The 25,701-nt window shown below is 39.1% G+C and overlaps 1 protein-coding gene and 1 non-coding gene across 5 annotated transcripts in view; both read left to right on the top strand.

Annotated features, from left to right (window-relative positions):
- Positions 1 to 4,605: 4,605 nt before the first annotated feature.
- The window catches only part of SLC2A2 (solute carrier family 2 member 2), a 34,255-nt gene continuing 13,159 nt past the window's right edge, over positions 4,606 to 25,701 (top strand). For 2 of the 4 annotated variants that reach the window (XM_007197512.2, XM_007197511.2), the window contains exons 1-6: positions 4,606 to 4,711; positions 12,285 to 12,377; positions 16,497 to 16,759; positions 21,686 to 21,810; positions 24,435 to 24,550; positions 25,456 to 25,618. In XM_007197512.2, the coding sequence (XP_007197574.2) occupies positions 4,697 to 4,711; positions 12,285 to 12,377; positions 16,497 to 16,759; positions 21,686 to 21,810; positions 24,435 to 24,550; positions 25,456 to 25,618 (775 nt within the window). In that variant the 5' untranslated portion in view covers positions 4,606 to 4,696. Of the gene's footprint in view, positions 4,712 to 12,284; positions 12,378 to 16,496; positions 16,760 to 21,685; positions 21,811 to 24,434; positions 24,551 to 25,455; positions 25,619 to 25,701 lie in introns of those variants that run through there. The other 2 variants (XM_007197513.2, XM_007197515.2) reach the window with 2 other exon arrangements.
- On the top strand, positions 18,717 to 18,789 carry TRNAG-GCC (transfer RNA glycine (anticodon GCC)). The gene has a single exon. It is a non-coding gene; the product is annotated as a tRNA-Gly (tRNA).

Below are 25,701 nucleotides of genomic sequence, written 5' to 3'. Positions count from 1 at the left end.
TCCAGTTCTGGCACATAAAAGATAATCTACAAACATTGTTGGAAGGCTGAATGAGTAATCACAGCTTTTCCACTGATTAGCCATGGAAACTTGGGATAGATCCTTCAATGCTCTGAGCCTTAGTCTTCTCACAGGTAAATGAGAATATTTTATTTAAATGGTGCTATAGGGATGAAGTGACAATGTGTGAAATTCTGAACTATGGTAGGTGTTCAATAGTTTAGAAAGAGGTAGTAGGAACTTGATTGTTAATTATTTTTCTAACTCTTAGTTCATTTGTGAAGTTGCCTCTTGCCTTGCTGGTTGTTTGTCTAAAAGTTGAAGATAATCTTCATGCTCAAAAGACCCAAACCACCCTGAAAGCTTTTGGGGAAGGGTTTTTAAAGGCAACGTGAGGAAGAGGGTCGAAAGGTGCCTGATCGGCTTGTGGACATTCTTCTGATTGGTTGGTAGTGCGGTAACCGGGTGGTATTTCGGGAATCAACATCATCAACCTTCTGGTTCCAACTAGTCTGGGGTCTATGTGCTTGTGGTCAGCATGCGGTAAAGGTTAACTTCTTCCACCTGGTGGGGGTTTTAGTATCTGCAAATCAGCTCAAGGGTATAGCTCAGGATATTACCTATAGCCCCCGAGGAGGAACTAAAGCTCCTTGACTTTGTTTTATGGCTAAACTATGATGATCTTCTCTTGCTTGACTATATTCCTTTGTTTCTGCATTGTCTCATTTCACTGATTAAATTTGCTCTTTGGAACTCAAGGAGGCTAAAGCTTTTTTACAAACAAGAGGGAGAGGACACGGGGTGTGTTGTGGTTAGGAGGGGCGTCTGTTCCCAGGAAGGCCTCGCAGGGTCCTGCTTGGTTTCAGTAGGACTGAGTAGCTGAAATTTAAATTTTTAATTAACTTAAATTTAAATAGCCACATGTGGCTAGTGGCAACTATACTGAACAGCACAGATGTAGGATATTTTTATCATCACAAAACATACTATTGCACAGGGCTAGTATGGATGGTTCTTAAAGCCATTATATCTGATGAGTTCATCTACAGAATGAATGTAGATAAAAAGAGGAACAGGCCAAGGACTGAGCCCTGGACAACAATACAATTTAGAAGTCTAGGAATAAAGAGGGAGTAAGATAATAAGAGGCAGTGGCCATTGAGTTCAAGTGATCATATTGTCATGAGAACAAGAGAAGAAAAAGTTTTAAGAAAAAGGATAGTGCTCCAATGGACACAGAATTGTCCATTAGCCTTAGGGAGATGCAGATTTTGGGGAAACCCATAGAAAGCTACTTCAGAGGCACGGTGAGGGACAAAAACCCACTTAAGTTGGATTGAGGAGAAAAGGACGGTGAGTAGTGAAGTGAGTGTAGACAATTTTTCAGAAGAGTTCTACCATGAAGGGAAACAAAATAATAATTCAATTACAAGATGAGCAAAAGATATGAAGAGACATTTCACCAAAAAGGATATACAGATGTCAGATAATTAAATTATATGTCCAACATCATTAACCATTAAAGAAATGTAAAATAAAACCACAATAAGATATCACTACACCTTTCAGAATGGCTAAAGTAAAAAATAATAACAACATCAAATGATGAGGGGGCAGAAAAACTGAATCACTCATACATTCCTGGTAAGAATGTAAAATGGCAGTTTCTTAAAAACTAAATGTGCAAATACCATACGACCCAACAACTGCACTCATGGACATTTATTCCAGAAAAAGAAGACTTAATGGTTACACAAAAAGGTTTTTCTTTATTTACATGAATATTTATGGCGGCTTTATTTGTAATAACCCAGAACTGGAAAGGACTGAGATGTCCTTCAAATATTAATGATTAAACAGGCTGTGGTACATCCATTCCATGGAACAATACTCAGCAATAAAAGCAAACAACTGACACATGCAACTTGGATGCATCTTGAAGGAATTATACTGAGTGAAAAACACCAACCTCAAAGGTAGCATGCTGTGATGATTAATTTGATGTCTCACCTTGGGGCCACAGTACTCAGACATTTGGTTAAACATTATTCTGAATATTTCTCTGAGGGTTTTGGATGAGATTTATATTTAAATCAGTGGACTTTATAAAGATGCAGACATAGAGAACGGCCTTGAGGACACGAAGGGGGAAGGGTAAGCTGGGACAAAGTGAGAGAGTGGCATGGACATATATACACTACCAAATGTAAAATAGATAGCTGTGGGAAGCAGCCGCATAGCACAGGGAGATCAGTTCCCTGCTTTGTGACCACCTAGAGGGGTGCGATAGGGAGGGTGGGAGGGAGATGCAAGAGGGAGGGGATATGGGGATATATGTATATGTATAGCTGATTCGCTTTGTTATACAGCAGAAACTAACACACCATTGTAAAGCAATTATACTCCAATAAAGATGTTAAAAAATAAAAAATAAAAAAATAAAATAAAATGAAAAAATAAGTAATCAGAATGTGACTTGAAGGGTTTACAAAGTGAACCCTAAAAATACAACCACACAGAGCTGTTTCACGCCACCCAGAGGGGATCTGTGGGTGATTCTGGACACTGGCGCACCTCACTGAGGGGCCCCCATCCAGACAACAAAGCAAGAAAAGCCTGACTTTATCCCACAGCCAGGGAAACACGAAGACGCCTTCATGCAATCAGACCCGCAGCTCCTCGGGTGGGCGCTAAGGCAAACTCTCCTGAGAGGCCGAAATGCATTATCAGTTCTCCGGAGGCTAAATCCCAGTGCAATCACTGCAACAATTCCTCCACCCTACAGCCGGAGATAAAGTTTCAGCCATCCCTAAAATGTGCAGAGATTACTCATTTCTGAGTAAGAGAACAGGAGAGGTCTGGGCTAAACCGGAGGAAACTGGTCTAGGTGGCTTAAGGTCCAGCGTCCCGGTTAAGCGAGTGGCAAGGCGTGCTTCCAATGCAGAGAACAGCTCCCTTGCGCGCTGTGCGCGCAGCTCCAACCCGGCAGGAGAAGTTAAAGGCTCCCCGGCCCCACGCAGCACTCAAGGCCATCTCTTAAAAGGAAGATTCAAAAAACAAAGGTTGGTAAACAGAGGGAACTATCATTTTTGACAGCCGCACAAAGGCTTTCTGGCAGAGTGTCCTGTCGCTGGAAAATGATTGCTAAGGAATCGTCTCCTGATTAAATACGCTCAGACAATTGGTTGTGCGCATCACCAGCTGAAACTGGAGCAGAAAGCCGGGAGCCGGCTACGCACTGACGGCAGCGCGGCTACCTGGGGTCTTTAAATTCTGATTGCAAAACTGCTCCCCAAAGCTTGAGTCTGCAAGGGAGAGTGCCTTATGTTATGATTCAATGGGTTAATCCATGTAAAGCGCTGAGAGCAGCACCTGGCACTAAACAAGAACTCAGTAAAGATTAACCATCTTTGTTAGTAATATTCATTCATGCCTTTCCACTAAGAAATTACTGTATTGCTGTTTATGGTTACGTTTCTCTCTCCTTATGCATTTTGAGCTCCAGAGTGTCGTATTTATATCATGCATCTCGGAGCCTGGGACTGTGCTGGGCTCAATAAAAGTTTGTGATTTGAATTGAATGATACTCACTTGCATTACCTTGCAGAAGTGATACAAATGAAAAGAGTGGGGAAATAAAAGACAAATGAAATCTGAGTCTCCTTTACCTCCTCATTCTCTGTTTCTTCATAACACCCCTCATTTATGGGGCTGTTCGTTACATCTTCTCTGCTGGACACCAGTAACACGGTTTGCCAGGCACAGTTCAAGCTCAACCAATTTTGATGTCACCTGCCCGCCCCCCCAGACTGGACATGGTAGAGGATGTGCAGACGGGCACAAGCCCAAGCCCTGGGAGAGTTATTTGAGAGCTCCACTACTGCCTCCTTCAGGTGCCTCTTGACATACACCGAACCAGTAACTATAACAGCAAAAACAAGAGCAACCAACATTTGCTGAGCATCTATTATTCACTGTGCTAAACACTTTCATATATTACCACATTTAACCCAACCAATAAACAAAGTGTATAGTCTGTTATTTTCATTCTATCAGGTGAAAAAACTAAGGCACAGAAAAGTCACAATGAGCCACTTGTTTAAGGTCACAACACCAGTAAAATGGTGAGATTCAGACCCAAGTTCCTGACTCTCCAAACGCATTCAGGTCACCACTCAAGCCTACAGTGACCTCTGGTCACACAGTCCAGCTCTGAAGCGCAAGCACCACAGTACTGTTTCTCTGCAGGGCAGTGCATGTGCCTCCCACGCACCTGTCTTTCTTTTCCCCACAGCATAGCGTGGCAGCCCAGCTTCTCTCATTTTCGACAAAAGACCCCAAAGATTTCTTTTTTCACCTGCCCCTGGTTACTGCCCCATTTAGAACGTGCCTTAAAACATGACCGCCTCTGGTTTCTAACTTACGCCTAAGGGACCTGCTCCCATTTTCTTTCCTGGTGGAACAAAGACATTGAAGCCACAAGTCACAGAGGCAAAGCATTTATTGATTGGATTCTCATCAATATTCACCCTCTGCCCAAGATTAGACTTGGCCTCATGCCTTCTTTGCCTTGCTCCTCCTACTCTAATGTATAACTAGTCTCAGAAAGCTGGAGGAGGACAGTCAGGGACTGGCCACTGCATCTGCCACACTCACTACAGGACCTGGAATTAACAGGAGGACTCCAACCCACAAAATGACAGAAGATAAGGTACAGTCGTATTATGTCCATTTGAGGACATGAATAGGGAAATCTGTTGAAGTCAGTGAGCATATTGAGGATTTGGGGGATGTTGGGTGTAGCTATCACAGATCAAAGCTACTTCTCTTGGCCGGTTGATAGTTTGGCTGCTAAAAAAATCATAGTTTTTATTCAGTAATTGGGATTTTAAGTGTATTTGCTCTCTTTTCTGACTAGTCTGTGTAATGTTTTCTCGAGTGGTACTACATAACCATATTACGGAAGGAATGTGCAAAAAAAGGCATATTAACCCAAATCTAACTAATCGTGAAACTGATCTGAAATCTTCAAAAATATCAATATTTGAAAAACAAGGGGTAGAAGGCCTGTTCTAGATTAAAGGAGACTAAGAAGAACTGATGACCAAATGCAACAAGTGATCTTAGATGGTGGAAGGAAGAAGAAAACAGCTCTAAGGGACAATATGGGGATAGTGAGAAATTTTGAAAATGGTATATTAGATAATGTTTTATAACTATTACATTCTTGGATATGATAATGGTATTGTAATTATGTAGGAGAATGTTCTTAGTGAGTACATGCTGAAGTATTTAGGAGTGAAGTGACACAAGTATCTGCTACTTATTTTCAAATGATTCAGCCAAAACAACACACACACACACACACACACGGAGAGTTAAACAAATGTGGTAAAGGTTAACCATTGGTGAACACAGGTGAAGGTTATGGAGTGTTCACTGCACTACTTTTTCAACTTCTCTGTAGATATACTTTTCAAAATAAAAACTTGAAAATACAAAGGGTGTAGTGCTGTTGCTGTTTTCTAAGTATCCCCCAACCAAATGCACCCACCTCTGCACACAATCATACAAGTAGGTAAATGTGTGTTAGAGTAGGACCTCTAAGTTCTGATCTGGTGTAACTTACTCTGCTGAGCCATCTTTCATGTCAGTAAGTGACAAGGCTAGGAGCACAGGCTTTGCAGTCAGGGGCCTGGATTTGGAGTGTGCTGATACTACTTACCTGCTGTGATACTGGGGTTAAGTTATTTAACTGGCCTATCCACTAATTGAGATTTTAAGGATATTTTCTCTGTTTTCTGACTAGTCTGTGTGATTTTCTCGAGTGCTTTTCTCTATTGCAACAAATTAAGAACACACTGGGATATAACATAAGGATATAGTATGGGATATACAAGGATTATAATAGTTCTCTACTGTATGGGAGTAATTAAATGAGATAATATTAGAGAAACTCAGATGACAAACATTTTAATGTCAATAGTTATGTATTTATATAATGTGTATTTAAGGAATAACTAGGATTTCATGATTTCCTATAACAGCCCAGGATACAGCTAAAGTAGTTAAAACTTTAAAACAGTATAAAGACAAATATTAAGTTAATAACTATACAGATGGTATGTAGATTTGGCAAAAATTATGAAGGTAGTGTTCAAACAACTGAAGTTTGGTAGATACTGCAAAAAGAAAGGTGCTTAACCACGGTGCCTGGCACATAGCCTATGATCAAGTTTCATATAGAACTATCATTAAATTCCCTTAGGGGCCTTTAGAAATTGTGTTGTAGTACTTCTCTTGAGAATTAAGGAATTGCCTAAAAAGGGAACCCAGAAAGAATGAGAACTGATGTAAAGCACAATGTTATAGCTTTGTAAAACCACCCAGACTTTGAAAGAAGTGAACTAAGCATGAGACTGAGGGTTAGGAGACCTGGGTTCTCACTCTGGATATACCCAGTAATGCACTGTATAATTCAAAAGACTTGGACTCAGATTCTTCAACTGAAAAAGGAAGAAATTAGCCTAGAATCCATTGCTCTCAAAGGTCCCTTTCAGCTTGAGAATTCTATGGCTTGAGAAGCTCCTGGACTTTTCCAAAGTAGGGTGCAAGATCGTCTTTGGGTTGGTGTACATAGTATTTTGTAGAGGAAAGAGTACAAGCTCTGCTCCCTACCTAGTCAATCAATAGATGCTGAAAATCTGCCTTTTTGTTTAGCAGTGGGAGTTTAAGATGAGCTCTGGTTTCCAATACAAGAGTATCTGTTAGTCATCAGCTATGTGTGTTGGGCATACCACTTAATCTCTGAGCCCTGGTTTCCTCACCTGTAAAATGGGGATAATTTCATGTACTTTGCAGTAGTGTTATGAAGATTATTGGTGATGTCTAAAAATTTGACAGGTGGTTGTTTGGTAAGAGTGATAAATGAGATGATAATGATGTGATTAAAGATCAGTTGTTTTTTTAGCCCTTTCACTATTTATCGGAAGACCACAGTGTGTATCTTATTCCGCCTTTATAACAATTCTATGCATTAACTATTATTATACCCATTTTCAGGGTAAAGAAACTGAGATTTGGGGATGTTAAGGGCCTAGCTGGGACTCTTCCAGGTTTTCTGACTCCCAAGCCTATTTGTTTTTCCTAATAGACTCCATCTGATTTCTAAGCCACAAAATAAACACCACATTTGTTTTATGTTAAGGTTCAGCCACTTGCCCATTCTACTCTTCGACATTTATCCAGCAGCATATTTTTAATTGGATATAGAACATAGTTTCTTTAACCTAAAATTATTAAGCTCCAAATTAAGATAGTCTTTCTAAAAGTGCATGCTTAATACCCTGTTGCCTATGAAGAAGTTGAGAGAAAAGGCTTGAATATCTTCTGCCACTTGGTGGATATATGGCCTTTAGATGAGTTCATTACCCTTTCCATATCATTACCTTTTCCCATATGTAAAATGGTATAATAATTTCCACTTACAAGGTTGTTGAGAGAACAGGCAAACCATTTAGAACACAGAGCCTGGACAAGAGTAAGTTCCTCTCTAAGTTCTCACCGTTTTCACTGGCTCCTATGTACCTATCCTTGAGTCAACCTCTTGGATATTAGATTGAATAAATGGAGGTTAATGGGCCAATTCAAACTAAGTTGTTTAGTAGTTTTCAGAAATTTTCCCTCTCATAAACAAAACTTTCTCTGACCAAGTCTAACCACAAAGGTTAACTACAAATGTTATCTCTTTTTATTTCACAATGGAAAAAGAAATGATGGGAAGTGAAGAGCCAGTTCAAAATGGAGTTCAGAGAGGGAAATCAAACCTGAAAATAAGAGGTACAAAACAAAAACAAAAAAGAAAATGCAATCAAACAGTTCCAGAGACTTTGATATTTGGTATGATCACTTTGGTTGGGAATCCAAGTGGCCCGCTTAAAATAAATGAGATTGCTCCTTATCTGACCAACTGGATGAAATTTCTTTTTTTTTTGATTGCTACTTTAATGGCTCAATTAATTACCTTAAATTAATTACCAATTTAATTACTCATACAATTTTTTGGATGAAATTTCTTTTTTTAAAAAATTAATTAATTTATTTATTTTTGGCTGTGTTGGGTCTTCGTTTCTGTGCGAGGGCTTTCTCCAGTTGTGGCGAGTGGGGGCCACTCTTCATCGCGGTGCGCGGGCCTTTCACTGTCGCGGCCTCTCTTGTTGCGGAGCACAGGCTCCAGACGCGCAGGCTCAGTAGTTGTGGCTTACGGGCCTAGTTGCTCCGCGGCATATGGGATCTTCCCAGACCAGGGCTTGAACCCGTGTCCCCTGCATTGGCAGGCAGACTCTCAACCACTGCACCACCAGGGAAGCCCCGAAATTTCTTTTTTTCTTTTTTTTTTTGATTGCTACTTTAATTACTCAATTAATTACCTTAAATTAATTACCAATTTAATTACTCATACAATTTTTTGGATGAAATTTCTATCTCAAGGAGTTAAAGTGGGGAACTGCAGGCCATGGATGGCAGTACCAGAGCCAACACTGAAAAAGAAGCCAGGAAGACCAGAGGACAAAGACTTCAAGAACACCCTAAGATTTCTAAATGTTTAAAACCTCTCTTATCTCCTTCACAGTGGCTTTTTTGTTATCCCTATAATGTGAGAAAGTGATCTTGGGGGCAGCTCCAATATTTCTATAGTAATGACTTAGAACAATTTGATTGGAAGGTAATGGGACAGGAGTTCCAGAGATCGTCTACGTTTGAAAATTAGCTTACATTTTTGTCAAAGCAATGAGGAACAGCTAACACTGTTGTGACTGAGACTGTCATTTGCAGTGGAAGAGGAAGGCTGATGGAGATTATAGGGGACCAGATCTGCTGCAGCCACTACCTTCATCCCCAACTTCCATTTCTGTAGCACCGCTGCTCACCATTGCTCACCAGTTGGGCTCAAAATAAGAAGAAAGGAACCAAATGCTTGTCTGGTGGGGACAGGAAGAGAGAGCCAGCAGAGAGCAGAAGCCCAGGGATGGAGTGGGAGGGGAAGTCACTAAGACAACAAGTGCTGGGAGACTCTGCCACGGAAGAAAAGGAGATGCAGGGATGAAACTGGGCAAGTATATCATAGCCCTGGGCTTGGTGTTGGGTAGGACCTGAGGTTCTTCTTCAGCTGAGCTACAGATGAGCAGTTGAGTAGCCCTTTTTGATTTTCATCAGAAACCTCACAGAAGTTTTTTATGAGTGTGTGAGGAAGGAGGGGATTTGTGTGGTGAGTGGTGGGAAAATGGAAAATGCGCTTGGAACTGGTCGGTGTTTGGTGATTTGCTTCAGTATCACAATCGGCAAATCCTATAAATATGCGCACGCTTAGTTTTTTTTTTTCAATTTAGAAAGATTAGGATCCTAGAGTTTCAGACCTGTTTGGCTTGTGAATGTTTGTTTCTGATCAATGAGAAATGCAAAATAACCAAGTAATTAAAAGCATAAGTTCTGGATCCAAATCATTATTCTATCAATACAAGTTACTGGCTGTAAGACTTTAACTAGTCTAGTTATCTATAAAATAGGGATACTAATGGTACTGTCATGAGGAGTGCGGTTGGCAGAATAATGGTCCTCAAAAGATGTCCACAACCTTGTCCCCAGAACCTGTGAATATGTTACCTCACGTAGTAAAAAGGGCTTTACAAATGCCATTACCGTTATGGACCTTGAGATAGGGAGATTCTGGCTATGAAGATGGAGGAAGGGCATGACTAATCAAGGAATGCTGTGACCTCCAGAGCTGGGAATGGCCCTTGCTTTACAGCTAGCACAGACCCTGGTCCTTCAACCACAAGCAACTAAATTCTATCATCAACCCAAATTTTCCCCTACATCCTCCAGAAAGGAACACAGCTTGCCAACACCTCAATTTTAGTCTGATGAGACTAGTGTCAGACCTTCTCATCTACAGAAACTGTAAAATAATAAATTTGTGTTATTTAAGCCACTGCTTTGTTTGGTTATTTGTAATAGCAACAAGAGAAAACTATTACAGGTAAATGACGTAATACACATACCGCCGTGAATGGCATGCAGTAGGCAAAATATTCAGTATTAGGCATTGAAGCTGTGTTTGCATTGCACCTAACATCAGATTGTCCAGACTGTAGTAATGGAGATTATCAAGAAGGGGGTTAAAGCCTGCTTAAGGCACTTCTTGGTCCCCTCATTACTAATGATGCTATCTGTAAATGGGATGAAATTCTCTGTCCTTGGAAACAGCTTAAAGGGAAAAAGGATTTAAGGAGAAATCACCAACCAAGTGAATGGAACCTCATCTCAGCTCTGGCTGCCTGAGCCACTGCATTTTAGATGTCTCCAGTTCCATTTTAGAGGATAATTCAAAGTCTCTGGTAATCCCACACACTATAACCATACCGTGTGTGTGTATCTGTGTGTGCAAGCACTCGCACATGTGCACTTTTTACATATATTTTATTTATATATTATTTTACTATTATTAATAAATAACTATATATGTATATATGATTTATATCTAATAAATACAAATGTGAATTATATAATTATATGATATATAAGATATTATATATATGCTTCATAGTTATATGATATTATATGGTTCTTTGGAGATATATATATATATCATATTAGCATATAATTTGGGTCAGCTTTGATGTCTTGTCTTTCGGGGAACAAAGTTACTGGGAGGGAAAGTCTATATAGGTGCCACCTGCAATTAATTCTGAATTAGTAGAAAGAGAGGGAACATACAGATTCCCAATCCTCACCCCAGAGATTCCAATCCGCTAGTAGATCTGAGGTGAGCCCCAGGAAGCTACACGTGTAATAAGCTCTTCAAGTAAAGTCTGGTTTTAGGACCACTAGACAGTAACTTCAAGGGCTCTCAGGGTGGTACTGTGATAATACTTTGTTGATGATGACACTGTGAAACTTCTGATCTCCAGCTTAATTGGGGAATACGGAGGTCTGGTTAATTAGTTATTCTTCATGCTGGAGTAGGGGGATTTATAATTATTTGCCAGTTTAGAGAAAAACTGAAGATTATATAGGGAAAGTGGCTTGGGTCACATACCCACTAAGTATCAGAGTGGGAACTAAATGCTGTGTTGATATGACTCATTCATTCATTCAACAAAGTTCCTGCTATATCTCATGTCATTTACTTTAAAATTTCAAATTACATAATTTTACATGAAATATTTTCCTTATAAAATGTATAATAATATAAATAAAAGAAAAATACTCTTTTACCCCACCTCTCCAGTCTCACATTCCTCCTCAAAGGTCATCCTTTTGTTATTTGTTCTTCAAGAAAATATTCTATGAATTACATAAAACACACACAAATCAAATAACACTTAGGTTTAAGTCTTTTTAAAAAAATAATGAGATTTCACAATTTCCTTTGTCACTTAAAAAGTCAGTATATAACAATCACATTATTCTAACTGCAGCATAATGTGTTGTATGTATCATGATGTATTTGAATCTATTTGGCCATTCCATTGAATGACATTTAGGTTCTTTCCACAATTCTTGCTATAACATGCACAAAAATGCTGCGTCAAATATCCTTATATGTGACTCTGTATGCATGATATGATTTCTCTAAGATGGTTAGACATGTAATTATAAGTTGAAAAGGATGGATGCTCTGCCACTTTCTACAGTTTTTTGTAGCTGCATGAAGTTGGGGAGAAAATAATATCCCTTAATTCACAGCTCTAGGTTCAACAAGTTGCAGATCCTGAAAACTATTTTACCTAGATGTTGATGTGGATTGTGGTGCCTCTTAGATGAGTTTTGAGGTGTTTCTGTATCATGGCAATGTCCAGCAGAGCTCCCTATCTCTTTGTTACTGGTGTCTTATTTGACTTTTCAATGATTTTTAAAATTTTATTTTAAAACTGTTTTTATCTTGGCAGTGGCCTTTAGTCAGCAGCAATTCTAGTTCACAGTCCTGATTTTGAAGCTTAAAAGAATATATACACATATATATATGGGAAAGTATGTCCGGTTCCTCCCCTGGACGAAGCTGCCCCAGATTTTTGCTGCTTTAGCAGTGTAGGGGAAATGAAAGGTGCCCCCACAGTCCCATATGAATGAGCCCTGCCAGGAGCATAGGGCACACAGTGAATGAGTATCAAGGGGCAAGAAACAGCCAGTGGAGCCTGTCAGAAGTCCAAGCTGCAGAGTGATGGGACGATGGTAACTGGAATTGCCTGGTGTTTCCCAGCCCTGTGTTTCGTTCCCCACAGGTCACCAGGACCTTGGTTTTTACTGTCTTCACTGCCGTGCTGGGTTCCTTCCAGTTTGGATATGACATTGGCGTGATCAATGCACCTCAACAGGCAAGTGAAACATGCACAAGTTCTCTTTTTGGCAATTTCTAACAGTGACAGAAAGGTATCTGCTCCGCATGCAGAGAGATAAGGTGTGTCCACGTGGGGAACACGGGATAACCCTGGTCTTCTGTCAGGTTCCACAGGCATGGTTCCAAGGCTGATAACTTGGCCTTGACTCCTCACTTTAAAACCCTCACAGAAAAAGAAAGAGTAATAAATAATCCTTGATCTCTGATTCAGCTATTCGCTGAGCTCACAGAAAACTCCAGCTAGAATACCACGTGCCCAAGGATTTTTTTAAAAAAAACTTAAGAGCTGATTGAAGCATGCATTCAGAGCTCCCAGACGCACAGATGGAAATGCCAGGGAATAAGAGGAAACAATGGAAGGATAGGGTTGTTTCAGTGCACAAACATGTATTGACACCAACTCACTGTGCGTCAGGCACTAACATATGCTCTCCCCCATTTGACTCGCCCAACAACCTTATTATGCCCATTTCTTGTCCAGATCAAAACATTTTGGAACCCTGCGGGGGTGGGGGGTAGGCAGGGGAGGGGATGGAATTGGATGAAGGAGGTCAAAGGTACAAACTTCCAGGTATAGGATAAATAAGTACTAGGGATGTAATGTACAACATGATAAATATAATTAACACTGCTGTATGTTATATATGAAAGTTTTTGAGACAGTAAATCCTGAGTTCTCATCACAAGAAAAAAAAAGACAAACAAGCAAACAAAACACTTAGGAGCCCTAACACTAACAAGATTCTAGTCCTTCCCCCTACTCCTGTCTCCCATAGGTGACCCAAAGTAAAATAATACAAAACTTTTAAATAATAGTCAAGAAGGCCAACAAAGTTTGGGTTTTCTCCATGTTGACTATTTGAATGGGTATTTTTTAAAAATATTGAATAATTTCTATCATTTTTCTCATTTACTTTGTGCATCCCTACTCTGGTTTCCAGTGAATAGACAGGAGAAGGATGTCATTTTTCTCAGATCCCACAGCCTGTAAGTGGGGAAATCAGGACTTCGTCCCCTCTGCTCTGAATCAGACTGTCAGGTCATTTAGGGTGGGATTGATGTCTTATTCTTCTTCCTGGCACCAGTGCCAAGCACAATGATTGATGTAAACAATAAAGTGTTTAGTGAATGAAGAAGAGAGAGAGAAAGAAACAGAGAGAGAGAGAAGAGAAGCTAGGGGAAGGGGTGGCATAGGGTGATGGTACAAGCATTTGTTCGGTGCCTTCTATGAATCCATCATATTTCATCTGCTTCTCTTACGACACTGGACTCCAAGGAAAATGTAAGAGACTACAGGGTGTGAACGTGTGAAGTGTGTACTTGCCACAGTCCATCTGCTGAAAAGGGTTGCTCCTTGAGCTAAAAGATGTGCTCTGGTTCGGTACCACATAGCATCATGAGTGTGGCAGCCCTTGCCAAGGCTGAGAGGCTTAGGGAATAACTCTGGGGGCCATATTATTTTTTCTGTGGGTGATGACACCACATGCTGATTTAACAGGATTCTTGAAATTTGGAATTGGTAGAACCTTTTCTCTTCTTGTGGGAGAAATTTTCAAATCCTTATTTAAAGCATCCTCTTCAGTCTCAGAGGGAAAATTAATATAAGGTTTCCCCTCCTCCAATCCAAGTCCTAGAGCCAGACCTAAACACAGAGATCCCCCATCCGCATCCGGCTTAGTGCCCTCTCTATAACCCCTTCCTTCTGTATGGAAAGAGCTGCTTAAACACTATTACGTAAGAAGAGTCATTCAGGCCCATTTGTTTTTATTAGCAGAATGACATTTGGAATTATTTTAGGGTATTTTAAAGTCACACTTTTTTTACGAGTATGAAAACTATGCATGCCTGTTGCAGAAAGTTTTAGAAGAAAAAAATTCATGATTATTCATGTAGAGCAAACTGCTGAGAACATTTGGGATATTTCTTTTCAGCCTTTCTTCTGTGTATATTATCCATATAGAGTGGCCTTCCATGAGGTAAATGTCTGGATCAGACCTCTTTTATTGTAAGAGGATATCATTCTCTCCCTCATCAGCTGATTTTACCACATAGGACTTTGCCCAGGACTGGCAACCTAGGGCAGCTGCATTCCAGGTCCTTGTCAGAGGTCCTCCCAGCTCATTGCTGAATAGTGACCAAATCATCAAGAGGAATGACACAAAAGGAAGAGAGCCTGAAAGATGTGCCTTTACTCGATTATACTTTTGTTTGATCTTTACCTCTACTGAAACACATTATAAAATATGGCACTGTGAAATCTAGTTTTGAACGTTGTTTATTCTGTTACATACTGAACTCTGTGAGGACCCATACAAGAAACTTCCTTCAGGTCTCAACACCTTCTCAGGTACTACTGAGTTGTTTTTGATCTTCAGAATTCACCAGTATATATGACTGTTTTCCTCTCTTTTCACTGGCTGCTAGGAAGCTTATTAATAAATTTAGAGCTCACCTAAAGCAAGGATACAGCACCTAGTGTTTGAATTTGTATACCAACTTTATTTTTGGCCTCATCTTTCCCAATCTTTATTCTTATACCTACTTTTATGTTTCTATTAAAATATTTACAGAAGCCAATTTAAATCCTGCTATGCAGGGGTAACAGTGGAGTGAAAATGTATCTTTTCAAACTGCAGGATATTTTCAATTTGGATAGTTGCCAACCTTTAAAACTTGAAGAATTTTACATAAAAATCCAGATTTCTGGCTTCTCTTTAAAAATTAAAGAAATAGACATTTCTCCAAAGAAGATATACAGATTGCCAACAAATACATGAAAGGATGCTCAACATCACTAATCATTAGAGAAATGCAAATCAAAACTACAATGAGGTATCACCTCACACCAGTCAGAATGACCATCATCAAAAAATCTACAAACAATAAATGCTGGAGAGGGTGTGGAGAAAAGGGAACTCTCTTGCACTGTTGGTGGGAATGTAAACTGATACAGCCACTATGGAGAACAGTATGGAGGTTCCTTAAAAAACTAAAAATAGAACTACCATATGACCCAGCAAGATCACTACTGGGCATATACCCTGAGAAAACCACAATTCAAAAAGATACATGTACCACAATGTTCATTGCAGCACTATTTACAATAGCCAGGACATGGAAACAACCTAAGTGTCCATCAACAGATAAATGGATAAAGAAGATGTGGCACATATATACAGTGGAATATTACTCAGCCATAAAAAGAAATGAAGTTGAACTATTTGTGAGGTGGATGGACCTAGAGTCTGTCATACAGAGTGAAGTAAGTCAGAAAGAGAAAAACAAATACCATATGCTAACACATATACATATATATGGAATCTAAACACAAATACCATATGCTAGCACATATATATGGAATCTAAAAAAAAAAATGGTTCTGATGAACCTAGGGGCAGGACAGGAATAAAGACTCAGACGTAGAGAATGGACTTGAGGACACGGGGAGGGGGAAGGGTAAGCTGGGACGAAGTAAGAGAGTGGTATGGACATATATTCACTACCAAATGTAAACTAGATAGCTGGTGGGAAGCAGCTGCATAGCACAGGGAGATCAGCTGAGGGCTTTGTGACCACCTAGAGGGGTGGGATAGGGAGGGTGGGAGGGAGGCGCAAGAGGGAGGGGATATGGGGATATATGTATACATATAGCTGATTCACTTTGTTATACAGCAGAAACTAACACAACATTGTAAAGCAATTTTACTCCAATAAAGATGTTAAAAAAAAAATTAAAGGTCATGCAACACTAGTCTCACATTGCAACTTCCTCCTTCAGATGGGACAAATAAATTCTGCCAAATCACTATTACATTCTCAAAATTACAGACAGTATTTCAGTCCTCTAGTCATCAAGATCCTTCTTGCCTCCTTCACTTGTTTGTTCCTGTCTGGTTCCTGTTGGCACTGGAATTTGTGACCTCTGTTTCGTAGGATATGGTCAACTGAAACAACTATATGCATTAGTATGTGTATAACACACATAATTGAGATAATCCTGTTTAAACACATAACAAATATTTTAAAGGAAAAACAAACAAAAATATACAGAATGTTTGAAATATTGGAGCTATTTTTCTTTATTTTATCTCCTTAGGTAATAATAACCCATTATAGACATGTTTTGGGTGTTCCGCTTGATGACCGAAAAGCTATCAACAGCTATGCTATCAACAGTACAGAGGAGCGACCCACAAGCCCATTCCTAAGGGTCCCAACACCAACCCCTTGGGCTGAGGAAGAGCCTGTGGCATCTGCCAGCCTCATCACCATGTTCTGGTCCCTGTCTGTGTCCAGCTTTCCAGTTGGTGGAATGATTGCCTCATTCTTTGGTGGGTTGCTTGGGGACCAGCTTGGAAGGTAGGCAAATTTCATAAACAAGCATAAACACAGAAACTTCAGTATTTTGGGTGTCATAATTTGTTTAGAAAGAAATCATCTTTCCTTTTGTGGAATAGTTTCAGAGTTGTTTTTTCAACTCACGACCCTATGAGTTAGGTTGGTATTGGACCAAATAATGGAGAAATCTGTTGCAACCATCGGCTTAATAGTGGAGGCATTTACAGCAAAAGTGAGTTTGGTGTGTATTTCTAGATAATCACTCTGATTCTCTGACTTTGTAACTTGTAAAACATATTGAGAAACCACTGCACAAGTGGTTTACTCAGGAACTCAGTGGGGAGTCAAGCGTGGAATTTTTAACCTGGGAGTCGATTGTTGGCTTCATCAAATTGCTCCATTCCTCAGACATTCAGGTTTTCATTTTCGGATTAGAATTTGACATTTGGATCAGTCAGGTCCTAAGGTCCAGTCAATATCCCCAGCTCCCAGTTGCCCAATATACTTGGTATGGGGTTTCTAGCTGCTGCTCCTTTTATCTCAAAGCCCCAACCACAGATGAAGCAAGTGGTGTCTCCATTTCTCTACTTTGGTTTCTATTACGTGTTTTGGATTAAAAACATCAGTGGAACTCCTTTACACTCAAATTTCATTTAGTCATGTGATGTACTAAAGCTCTTGGATTCCCCACACCCCCATAGAGAGGAAGTAAAACAGAAAATAAAATGGTTATTTCTTTAGATTTATTTTCTGCTCTTTGTATCCATCTTTTATCACTTTTTTTCTCATGATAAAAACATGCAAATATGGAAAATTTAGAAAATGCAAAAACCTTTAAAGTTCTAAATGATATAGGCAACTATCTTAGTAATACTGGATTACGATTCATTTAACTATTTTTTTAAATATTTATTTATTGTATTTATTTATTTTCCATATATATATATTTTTTTTTTTTTTTTGGCTGCGTTGGGTCTTAGTTGCGGCACACAGGATCTTTGTTGAGGCATGTAGGATCTTTTTTGTTACGGCACACAGTCTGCTCAGGTTTCTCTCTACTTGTGGCGTGCGGGTTTTCTCTCTCTCGTTGAGGTGCGCGAGCTCAGTAGTTGTGGCGCATGGCCTTAGTTGCCCTGCAGCATGTGGGATCTTAGTTCCCTGACCAGGGATCGAACGCGCGTCCCCTGTATTGGAAGGCGGATTCTTTACCACTGGACCACCAGGGGAGTCCCTCATTTAATTATTAAAATCCCTACTTTTTTTTTTCTTGGCCATGCCACATGGCATGCAGGAATCTTATTTCCCGGACCAGGGATCGAACCCGCACCCCCTGCAGTGGAAGTGCAGAGTCTTAACAACTGGACCACCAGGGAAGTCCTAAAATTCCTACTTTAAATTATAGTTTTCCCTCTCTGGTTATTAAATTCTGATAAGTTCTTCCTCTTGTACTGGAGCTTTCGTATAATAAGACTGTAAGAATTTCTCTTAAGTAATGGGTAGCATGGTAATGCAAGTTTTATTCTTACTCTTATTTGAGAGGGACTTCCTCTACCATAAAAGAAAATGGTCAGTTCTTCAAATTTTTATCAACTTACTGGTGTTTAGCTGATCTTTAAATCAGTATCCATAAATTATGCAGGTCATTAACTGGCTTTAATTATTTTAAAAATTTAAAAATCATTTCAATTTGCACCAAGTTGGTTTAAGCAGTAGTTGGAAATTTTTCTAGATTAATTATGTCTAAAATAAATAAAATTAAGCAAAGCTAAGTTAAATTTTTAAATATGGATAGACCGACTCTTTTAGCAGCTATTGATGTTTTATACTTCTTCTCATCACTGAAGAAAAAATTTAAGCCCTTGTCTCTCATTTAAAGACGAGATTCTAACAATCCAGTGACTGACTCTAAAACATTTAATTAGTGTCCTGGTGATGGAATCAGGATGCATGTCTTCTCAAGTCTTAGGATTTAGGGGCGTCCCTGGTGGTCCAGTGGGTAAGACTCTGTGCTGCCAAAGCAGAGGGTCCGGGTTCGATCCCTGGTCAGGGAACTAGATCCCACATGCATGCCACAACTAAGAGCCTGAATGCCTCAACTACAGATCCCGCATGCCGCAACTAAAATATGCCACAACGAAGATCCTGCGTGCTGCAACTAAGACGAAGCACAGCCAAAAAAAACGGTCTTAGGACTTAGCATCAACAATGGTCATACCCCAAAACAGTGTCAAATGACCATTTATCAAATTATTTATTGTGAACTAAAAGTGAGGCTTCCTCCAACTCTCAGTAGAAAAATGATCCTCCTTGAAAATAGCCCTAAAACTAATAATTTTAACTTCAAAATTAAGACAAAATAGTTCAGTCTCTCTCACAAAACTATTTTTCTAGGGAGATTCACTGAGAAATAACATGATAGTCCTTATTGCCAGGGTCATTGCTCTACTAGTTAAAAGTAAATAAAAGTGTGCTTTTCCGTTACTGCTTTAAAAAACATCTTTCCTTGTAATTGTGTTAATAGTCAATAGATGTCTATAGCCACTATTTTATAGATTTGGGTTCTCAAAGTCAAATTTTACTTAAAATTTAAGTACCAGGGTAAGGTGGGGGAGACCATGATCTGGGCAATCCACACTACCACGAGTGAGGGAAGGTATACACAGCTTGCCTCTGAATATGTTCTTTCTTTTGTATCAAAAATGGAACTCACCAAAATAAAGCATTAACCTTTGGTTTCACACAGATCAAATCCCAGCTCTGTCACTTAATAGCTATGTGAAAATAAGCAAGTTATCTCAGTTCTCTAAGACGTTTCCCTCCATCTGCAATGTGGGGAAAAAAATACCTCCCTCGTGGCATTATTGTAAGGATTAAATTAAAATGGATATAAAAGGTTTAGTACACTGCTTGGCACTAAGTGAGCAGGCAGCAAGTGTAGATGATGATGATGATGAAGAAGCCTATGCCTACAGAAGTATTTAGAGCAAGATTTAAAGAAATATACTTAGACATATATTTCTTTCTCCCTGATTCAATCATTTCGTGTATTTTTAGATTATTTATTCTTGGCCATTTCTCATGTCTGAGCAGAAGTTAAAATCCTTTAAGGTGTATAGGGTGCTCCAGCATCCACCGGTGGTAAGGAAGAGGGACTTTAGAGCAATCCGGCATCAAAAATACTTTCAGGCTATCTATCTCTTTTACGACTTTTTATCTTTTTCCCGCCTAATGGAATATACTATTAGCTAGCTAGTAACAGTTTCCTAGGGTAAATTATTGAATTTGCCTGCCCTCTGTCCTTGTGTAAAGAAAAAGCACTTCACAGAGAAACACCCCTGTCTTTTTCTACTATGCAGTTCTGAAGCTGGTCAGCTCTAAAGCACTCTTTTTACCTGTCTCTGGGTAGTTGATAACTTGCATATACTAGTTTGCCGTTACTGCTCTAATGAATTACTACAAACTTAATGGCTTAAAACAACACAAATTTGTTTCCTTACAGTTTTGGAGACCCAAATTCAGTTTCACTTGGCTGAAGTCACAGTGTCAGCAGGGCTCATTCTTTCTGGAGGCTCTGAGGAAGAGTCCATTTCCTTTCCCTTTCCCAGCTTCTGGTGGCCATTTCTGTTCCTTGGCTTGTGGCCCCTTCCTCCATCTTCAGAGCACATCACTACAAGCTTTATTTCTTTCATCACATCACCTTCTCTTCTGCCTTCCTAGTATAAGGATAGTCATGATTACATCATTGGGCCCTACTGGATAATCTCTTCAATTCAAAATCCTTAATTTAATCAATCTGCAAAATCCCTTTGCCATATAAAGTAACATATCCCCAGGGTCTGAAGATTAGGATGTGGACTCTTGTGGGGTATTATCCAGCCTATCACATGGTTTTTTGGGCAATCATTGCAGTATGAGATTATATAGTTTTATTTTCCAGAAAAAAAAAAAATCTGTTTGGTGTTTAAGATACTTGCTTAGAAAAAGCTCACCTATTAAAGTTTGAAACACTGAAATAGAGCATAACAAGATACCTACATTTCTTTGTGGGACAAAAATTTTCACACCTGTCCACTCAAATTCTTTTATTGGCCTTAGCATCAACTGAACTTTGAAGAAGGTTTTTGTGTACCTCACTTTCCCATTTAACAGGAGGAAGAGTATCAGATACCTGCAAATGTCAATTTTCATATGATTAATTTTGAAAATGATGTTTTTGTTGCTATTGTCAGCTTTATTACATATTTTACATTGGTTGACATTAATTCATAGATTCTGGAAATATGCTGGCATACAATGATAAAATAGGGATAACTATAGTTCTCTATGATAAGGCTTAAAGTAAAAGCATGTTTTAATTTATTTCCAAGTAATTCATACTAAAGAAAACTTAACTTTGAAAGTTCCTTTCATGATCTATATCAACTAAAAACTTGTACCATTAAAAGAAAAAAAAAGGGATGTCATAGATTACAACTACGGAATTAAATTTCGCTATCACCAGGCAATTATTGTTTAAAACAATCAACTTCTAGAAAACTTAATTGTTAACTATTTGAAAAGGTGTCAGAAGTGTTATCTTAAGGCAAACCAGTCATCATTACAATTGAATCATCTCTATCAAAATGTGGAGATCAGGTACATGCAACCCAAATTCTCTCATTATATATATATTACTTATTGTTAATGCTTTAACCCGCAGACAGATCAAAGTAGCAATCATGGTTTAAGATTCCCCAACTAGCTCTATCAGCAAAATTAAAATATTCAATGCAAATGGAGTGAGAATATTATTGTGTTTTTAAGATCAACAGACCACACATTAGAGTTACATGTAAAATATTCAATTAAAATATTTTTATTAGGTAAAAATCTCAGCATGCTCTGAAAGCAAATAATTTTACCAAGTTTTGATGCTAAATTTATAATCCTTGCTTTTCAAATTTTCAGAATCAAAGCCATGTTGGTAGCAAACATTCTCTCATTAGTTGGAGCTCTCTTGATGGGGTTTTCGAAATTGGGACCATCTCACATTCTTATAATTTCAGGAAGAGGCATATCAGGACTCTATTGTGGTAAGTCATGCACACACACACATACACACACATGCACACTCCCACACAAACACATACACACACCTGAAAATTATTCTGAAGGCAGATGTGGTTACATGTAGGGAATTTTTTGAGCCTTGAATGACATCGTGAAAGGGAAAGGCAGTAACATAAAGTTGTAGTCCTGAGTCAGGGAGGTTTGGGACCAGTAAGTGGAGTTGTAAGGGTATATTCTTATCCACAGCAATGACAGCATTTCTAGTCGTATGATCTAAGACAAATTATTTAACTTTGTTTCCTTATCCAGTAAGTGAGAAGGATAACAGTATCTACCTCCTGGAGATGCTTGTGAGAATAAGTGTTCAGCATAGAATCTGACTACAGCAAGCTGCCAAATGTGCTAGCTGTTATCATTACTCCTGTTGTTCAGTAGACAGTGGAAGACTGCTATGCCCAGACCCCTAACTCTACCCTTATGGCCTACCTGGCCGCTGATGTCTCTGTCTCTCCTATCTGGAAAGACCCTGACATCCTGGCCCATCTCTCAGACCACATTCCCTAGCCCTAAATGCTTCCACATGTAGCTGGTTGAAGGGTTAAAGTGGTGCTGACCATGGGGAGAGGGAATGAGGCAGAATCAGTTGGTAGCAGGGCTCAGAATGGAGGAAGGTTGCTCCTCCTAAGAACTTCACATCTAAACAGCTGAATCACTATTTCTTGGAGACAGCTTTTCAAATTACCTGAAGCAACTTATCAGCAGAAAGGGAGGATCGTGCATTCTCTAAAATAGTCAAATCTTTGCTTCTCAATCCCAGCGACACCCATTGTCCCAAATCATAGCCACTAATAATATCCATTGGGGGTGGGAGAGGAAAGGTGAGGGCACAAAATGGTGTATAAAATATTTTTAACAATTTTACCTGCAAAGAGGAAAGACTATAATTCCATGCATCTTCAGTGATCAGTTGAAACAAAAGTCTAAGATTACTTGTCTCTTTTTGTTGTTTTCAATGCTAATAAAAATAACTGAAAGGGTAGCTTGATCCAGGTAAAGAGTCACCCCACTTGTGGAAAAAGCTTTGGATTCAGAGTGAATCGATTCTGGCACTGTCTCTGTCTGGCCTTAGTAATTGAATGTGAGACTCAGTTTCCTCTTCTGTAAAATGCAAATAATAACACAATCAAAGAAGTCCAAATCATGATTCTTCTATCTTTTCTCTCTATTTTTTTAAATATAGCAAGAAAAAAATTACAAAATATTTTTGGTAAAGTTGAAAATAAATGCTGTAAACATGACGTGGAGCAACCTATCACTAGCATAGCCAAGTAACTTGTACTCTCCAACCACCTTTTAAAATTATGTCTGATCCTATTATGAGCATTAAAATTGCTAAAAATTATAGGAAATACAATCTGACTTCAGGTTCATGTGACTTCAGACCTGTGAGCTTACCTGCATTTTCTGTTCTTGGGGTATAATGTTAGGCATTACACAGAAATAGTACAGCCTAGAATAGGACCAAACAAATGGGTTTTTTTCCCCTTCTTCTTTAAGATCAACAGACCACACATTAGAGTTACATGTAAAAGCAGAAATTCAGATGCTGTATCAATCATGCAAATGTTCATGTGATATTAAGAACAATTTGAAGCCTTAAAAAATATTGAAAAAAAATATTGAAACAATTCCTCAAAGCATCTTCTATAAATTTGATAGGCAGACCGTCTCTCTAAGAGGAAGTCTCTGACAAATCTTACTTTTAAATTCTTAAGAAAATGCCAAACATCGCATTCAGCCTTGCTCATTGATAGTCTCTGACCTTTTTATGCACTCAGCAAATGGCTAGATGCTCCACCATTCCAACATGACTGATTACATCTGCATCTAGGAAAACTACGGAAGGCAGAATGGCCTAGAGCTTTTCAAATTTCTGTATTCCTTTAAGCACCAGAAGTCTTTATGCAAATAAAATCTTTTCTGAAGCCTATTATTTGGAGAGAATAAAGAAGCTAGGTTTGCTCTGGTTGGAGTGATTGGGGGAAGAGCCTCTGAGTTCCTCGACCCCTTCCACCTTCCCCCTCAGCCTGGCCAACTCAACTGTGATCTTGAGGCACCTCCACATTGTGGAAACTCAGACAGGGCTTGTAGTTCTCCACTAACACTCTATTGCACTGTGATCTTGGCTAAGTTGTTTCTCACCTTTATCAAGTAAAGAAGTTGGCCTAGATAAGTTCTAATTTCCTTTAATCCCACAAATCTAGAGTGAGAATATTATTGTGTTTTTAAGAATATTGTTAAAGCATTCTTCAGTCACTTTTCTGAAGATAACCGAAGGCATTATGATACAAACTCAATATTAACATGGATTTTTTTTTAACTAAATAAGACAATGCTATTATGAATAATTGCCAAATGCATGACTAACCATTCCTTTCTCTTTGTATATCCAACTACAACTTCATTTGGAGTCTCATCAACAAACATTCTTTGCATAAACTGTGTGTAATTGTTGGTGACAAGGGCTCTTCCTTCCAATGGGCTCAGGAAGGGAGTTTCAGCAGAATATTGACTGTACTTAAACAAAATTATTGTTATTGAGATAGTCTTGGCTACATTTTAACATCTATGTTCATGTTTCATTTAGGGTTAATTTCAGGCTTGGTTCCAATGTACATTGGTGAAATTGCCCCAACCACGCTCAGGGGTGCTATTGGTGCCCTTCATCAGCTGGCCATTGTCACAGGCATTCTTATTAGTCAGGTAAAAACTCCCATCCCCTTCCTCACCCATCCTCTACTTTACCCAACTTCTCCTTCCCTGATTGTCCACTCTCACTGTAGAACAACACAGAGGAAAAAGGCAGTTCCACAGGTGGTAGTGGAGGTGGTATAGAGACATAGGCTTTTTAGCTCAAAGCTAAAGTATTACTACTCCACTCCTCACTTTTCCCCTTGGAGTTGTGGTGGGGTTGGCACTGGAGGTGATCTGGTAAGCCAAGTCTTGAACTGCTGGAGCTATTCTAGAATTTAATTATTCCATTTATATTTCAAGGAATAAAAAATTTCAAAATTTTGCCTACCCAGGTTTCCTTTGTTCTGAGCATCTTACCTGCTCAAATTTAATATGCAAATGCTTACAATAGTAGTTTTTGTTCAGCTGACTGTATTCTTTCCTTCTGTCCTACGTTCTCAGAGGGAGTCCTAGAACCTCAAACCTATGGCTATCCAGAGGATAAACTACTTGCAGTAGGGATCACAAAACTAGTTCTCATCAGAGTAATTGTTTTATCTATGTAACCCCATTCTATTTAAGTTCTGGGTAATGTAAGAAGAAATTTTTTTAACAAAGGTCCAAAGATGCACGATTTTTGCTGTTGTTTTAGCTATCAAATGTGTGCTTAAAAGTTTGGTTGATTCTCATCCTAAATGTCCCATAGGAGTTAATGAAAACAAATCTAGGTGAATTCTTTGTAAAACAAGGAGTCCATAATTCAGTTCAGATGAGACACACTAGCAGTAGTTTTCATCTTGTGCAGGCTTGTGCATACGTGAGTCACAGTTGTCAGGGATTACTATCAAATAGCCAATGTGCTTTTTCAACGAATTGTTTCAGAAAGCAGATCCAAAGTGATGGGCAGTTGATATGCTTCCTCCCTGACTTTTCAGATCCTTGGCCTCGACTTTATCCTGGGCAATCATGAGCTGTGGCACATCCTGCTTGGTCTGTCTGCTGTGCCAGCTGTTTTGCAATCTTTGCTGCTCTTCTTCTGTCCAGAAAGCCCCAGATACCTTTACATCAAGTTGGATGAGGAAGCCAAAGCAAAGAAAAGTGAGTCTATGGGTGGTTTTACTTTCTTCCTATTGTTTTGGAACTATCAGCTAATGAGAAAGAGTGTACATGAATGGATACTC

Source organism: Balaenoptera acutorostrata, chromosome 4, assembly GCF_949987535.1.
Source record: "Balaenoptera acutorostrata chromosome 4, mBalAcu1.1, whole genome shotgun sequence".
Classification (NCBI taxonomy): domain Eukaryota; kingdom Metazoa; phylum Chordata; class Mammalia; order Artiodactyla; family Balaenopteridae; genus Balaenoptera; species Balaenoptera acutorostrata.
Note: the sequence above shows the minus strand (reverse complement) of the source record. Positions and strands in the feature narration are given on the sequence as shown.